Source organism: Lathyrus oleraceus, chromosome 2 (assembly GCF_024323335.1).
Source record: "Lathyrus oleraceus cultivar Zhongwan6 chromosome 2, CAAS_Psat_ZW6_1.0, whole genome shotgun sequence".
Taxonomy (NCBI): Eukaryota; Viridiplantae; Streptophyta; class Magnoliopsida; order Fabales; family Fabaceae; genus Lathyrus; species Lathyrus oleraceus.
In genome coordinates this window covers 52980704-52985796 of record NC_066580.1, presented here as the reverse complement: position 1 = coordinate 52985796, position 5093 = coordinate 52980704, and the positions used below count along the sequence as shown (strand labels likewise).

At 33.4% G+C, this 5093-nt stretch overlaps 1 protein-coding gene across 1 annotated transcript; it reads right to left on the bottom strand.

Annotated features, from left to right (window-relative positions):
• Positions 1-2106: 2106 nt before the first annotated feature.
• Positions 2107-2903, bottom strand: LOC127118063 (dormancy-associated protein 2-like). The gene is made up of 2 exons (XM_051048204.1): positions 2731-2903; positions 2107-2610 (listed from the first exon to the last, which is right to left on the bottom strand). The coding sequence occupies exons 1-2, from the start codon at positions 2840-2842 to the stop codon at positions 2351-2353; spliced, it is 372 nt and encodes a 123-aa protein (XP_050904161.1). The 5' UTR covers positions 2843-2903; the 3' UTR covers positions 2107-2350.
• Positions 2904-5093: the final 2190 nt, after the last annotated feature.

The following is a 5093-nucleotide window of genomic DNA, read 5'->3' as shown; positions in this document are numbered from 1 at the left end:
TTTGGTGCAGGCAACATATTTCAGGCTAGGGGCTCTATTTGAGAGACGATGTTCGAAATGAAGTTCAGTGTTGCAATCTGGGAAGTTGTTCAGTGATGCTTCGATGAAATTCATTAGACATGAAGTTGCCAAAGCAAACACACATGTAGTCACGGTGTTTGACCGCACTAAAGGTTGGTATAGTGTTGCCGAGTACATGGATCACAATGAGGGCATGCCGATGGGATAGTACATAGTCGAACTAGATAGAGGTTGGTGCGACTGTGGAAAGTTCCAAGCATTTCGTACGCCCTGCTGCCATGTCATTGCAGCATGCTCAAAGGTTCGAAGGGATCCATCCTACTTGCTATCTGAAGTTTACAAAGTCACCGGCCTATCAAATGTTTATAAAATTAGTTTTTCTGTAGTGGCAAAAGAGGATTACTGGCCAGAATATCAAGGTGACATCGTCTGGCACAACGAAGTTATACGAAGGAAGAAAAAGGATCGCCCAAACAGTACCCGAATTCGAACCGAAATGGATACGGCTAACAAAATGGTTAGATTATGTAGTTCATGTCGTCAGCCAGGTCACAATCGTAATAACTGTCCTAGTGTTGGAACGAGCACAACCAGATAAATTCACATGTACCTCTATTGCAATATATGAAAAACTAAATTTATTTCATATTAGACGTCTGTGACGAAAGTACCATTACATAAACAATAACACAAAAAATTAAAACAACTAGAATACAAGAACTATGCGATTACAATCATCAAAATATTTTTGAACATGTAATGCATCATCGTACGAGCGTCTTGGTCGGTCTTAATATCCACCCATTCACGCACTTCTCCGTTTTGGTTGAACGTGGACACAAGTCATTTCACCATCTCCAATTTCTCCCTCTAACCAACTGTACAACGTCCGATTAAGATGTTCAAACATATCTGTGTTCCAAAGCCGAATCTGTACCGGAGCCGCAACGACGGAAAATATTACATCGGCATTTCGCTTCTGAATGTATGCAGACATTGTTAAAACACAGAAACTTGAAGGTGATTGGGGTTGAATTAGAGAAAATATGGTAGTAGGAGATGATTTTATGTGAAAAATGTTGCATCCAAGGCGTGACATTTATACAGAGTGGACATAAAATGCATGCGTCAAGAGGGTTGGCGTCCAACATGACATGACATGACATGCAGGCGCCAGAGGCATTGGTGCCGCATTTAAGACAACACTAAGGTGCCAGAGGCATTGGCGCCTCCTGATGAGGGCCAATGCTATTGACGCCTCCTCATGAGGAGTCCAATGCATGCGCCAGTGCTATTGATGCCTCCTTTGGTTGCTTAGGGGAGCGTCAGTTCATTTGGCGCATCATTTTATAAAAGTAATTATTTTATTGTTTTTTTAATTTTTTTTTATTTTTTATATTTTTTTTCAAAATCTCTTTTTGGATTTGATAGATGGTCTATATAAACTAGCACGTCTCTAATATCATTTGTTTTAAATTGTGGTTTGCCACCGTCATTGTTATGGCCGCAATGATATTCACTGCAATTATATCGATTATAATTGCAATATTATTTAAAATCATGTATATTTTTATGATAAGAATGATACAACTCCATACATATTTCTTTAAGTATTTTCATGAAATTTTAAAATTTAAACCACAAAACACAATTTATTTCTAAAATATCTTAACATTACCGATTTTTTAATGGTGTATTCAAAGTCTGCTCAATTAAAATTAAAGGTAAAACGGTCGCAATGCGCTATCATAACAAATGCAATTACTGCAATTGCAATATCCGCGGCGCATCCGTAAGTTAAAACCTTACCATGTATATCCTTTGGTTCTTTTGGAAATGAAATGGTGACACGTGTTGGCATTGAGGCTATGTCCATGTTAGAGAAGACACACTTTAAAAGGTGAAAGTTCACTTTCTTGATTATGTTTATGATTTTTATACATGGATTTTCATTACTAATAGATTGTATATGCATGCAGATACATGCTTCAAGAGTCTCTCACCTTATGTTAACATTTTCAAGTTCTGTCAATTATTAGACGAATCAGCAGTAATGATTTATAAATTTAAAAGGAGACAAAGTACTAACAAGAACAATAAAATTTGATATATAACACATTGATCATTTCAACTCGAAATCGAACTCATTACCACATACATAGTGATAATGTAAGTTAGACACCGATTAACAGAGTTATAAAACATCTTATGACAAGATAGATAACCACAAAAGCTTCATGTCTGTCTATCTATACCTCTTTTGTTGAACCCTAACGTTATTTATTCATGAAGCTTATTACACTTAGAATGTCCATGCATGATGATATAATCAGTTACCGTTGTTGGAAACACCACCACCGCCACCATGACCGTAACCACCACCACCGTGACCATAGCCTCCACCATGACTGTAGCCTCCACCACCGCCACCATGACCGTAACCACCACCACCGCCATGACCGTAACCACCACCACCACCATGACCGTAGCCTCCATGACCGTAGCCTCCATATCCATGACCATAGCCATGACCATAACCTCCACCGTAATATTTGGCATCATTTACTTCATTGGACTTTTCAACAACTTCTGCAAAAGTAATTTTACATTATGGCTATAGATATCAACTTGCTTTCATGAAAAAGTGACCTTTACTCTTTAATAAATTATAATAAAAATAACATATGTACTCTTTGGTAACTAGCTCACCCTCTTTGGCATTAGTGGAAGTCTCAGCTAATTCTCTAGCTGAAACCTCGGAGGAAATAACAAGAACCATGGCCAATAGACCAAGGATGAGGAAAACGTTTTTGGAATCCATTGTACTGAACTCAAGATGAATTGAAATGTGATATTTGGTAGTGAAGGATGAGAAAAATAGTAAGAAAGTGTTGTCTATATATAATGGAAGGAAGTAAGAATCAAGACGGAACCATTACTCGGTAGTTGGGAACGAGTTAGTCAGTAGTAATTCAATCTTATTTTATAATGTGAAATAATTGTTGGTTGATCTTGATTGATTTTAAGTAGTAAAGATTGGAGGCTAAAAACTGAAGCAGTGCAGTTATTATGTACTACTCTACTACTATGTCTACTTGCTTTGAAATCATACTACCAGTCAACACTAGCCATTTCGTCGAGCTGCGTTTCAAATATAATCTACACATATATTTATATTTTTTTAAATATACATACATAACCGTTCCTTTATAAGTGTCACTTTCTTACAAAAAATTTATTTCTTTTTAATTGTCATTTGCAAAGTTCAAGGTAGTATTAATTGCAATTTTGTCAAAATTACCCCTAGGTAATGATTGCAAAGAGAGAAAAGTAAAATGAATGTAATAAATAATTAAGGGTATTATAAATAAAAGAAGAATTATTGTTTGAAAAGTAACAATAATGATTAGCTTTCTTGATATGTGTAAAAAGTCAAAAAATGACACTTAAAAAGGAACAAAGGGAGTAATTTTTAATGTATCAGCTATTTCCCGACGCGTGTGCATCGTCCTGCATTATGGGGACAGCTGCCCGACCCCTTTTGCTTCTAGGTTCGGTTTGATGAGGCGAGCTGGACCGGTCGGATCATGTGGTTTAAGGACGGAACCGAGCAATTTTTTGGTTCATCTTGTTCACATTTTAGATTGATCCTAGCGTGGTATATAATAATTGACGTGCTTCTTTTTATCAGGGCTGATTGTTTGGATTATAGTGAAATATTGTTTTTATTTTAATATTTTTTTGTTATTATTTCATATATGTTCTTTTTTTTAGTACATATATTTTATATGATATGAGTAAGTATATATATCTTTGTATCCAAAACATTCTTAATATTTCTTACATCAAATTTAAAAATACTACAAATATATATTACAATTCAATGTGATCACTTTGGTAGTAAGCAAACCAACAATAACGAACGTCTTTAAAGTCTTTTTGGTATAGTGTCGTTCAATATCTATATAAAAGAATTGAAGGAAATTGAAGATCACATGAATTGAAATAATAATAAATTTAAAAAGTAATTTATTAATAAAAATATATATACCTTATCGAAAAATCAACAATGCTGACAAAGACAATGTTTAACATGTATTTCATGACGAAAAAGCCACACTCATATCCTCATTTCCGTTTTCTTGTCAACAAATTTAAACATTCCATGAATATATAACCATACATGGAACTATAAATACTTGAATATCACAAGTAATCTACTTACTGAAGACGTACAAAATATCGGCCTTTTATTTCTAACTCCATTTAATATATGGTGTCACTCCACAACCCTATATATTGAAAATGATTTAAACATATTACACCCTAAGTTAATTACACAGTCACAAAAAATATTACTAAAGTCTCATCAGTCTCGGTTCTGCACAAGTACAAAGAGTTTTATAGCACTGGACCCCAAATTTTAGGGGGCACAATTTTTTTTATAATTAGGCAAAAAAATATAAAAAATAAATAAAAAATAAAAAATATTTAAAACATAAAATTTATATAAAATAATTTATAATTTAAATAATATTTTGAGTTTTTTTTTTTGTGTTTCATTTATTTAATATACAATTGTATTTTTGGTGTGTTATTTTTAGTAATTCAAATTATAATTTTAAAAAAAAAATTAGGTCCATTTTTAAAATTAAATAGGGCCTCTGAATTGATTAGGCCGCCCATAAGTCTTATAAATATAAACTTACTTAGCAAGAAGACGTTTCATCTCTAGTTCAAGTGGTTTGTCTAAGGAACATAATGTAATTACCATATTCTTCTGAAGAGAGATGATGATCAATTGTCAATAACCACTTAACGCACACGAGCATAATTAGTATTTGGTAAAACATGGAAACTAACTATAATATAGAGAAACCACAATTTCAAAATTACTCATGAATCGATAAACGGTGGTAAGTATATAATCTTTATTTTCCTCTCTTAATCGTGATGATATGAATGATTCAATCCTTTTTGGAGAATTATCTATAATTTGAATACTAAATTAGTCAAAGAATTCATAAATATCTTATTTATTTAACTCTATACAAACACGATCAATGTATCTA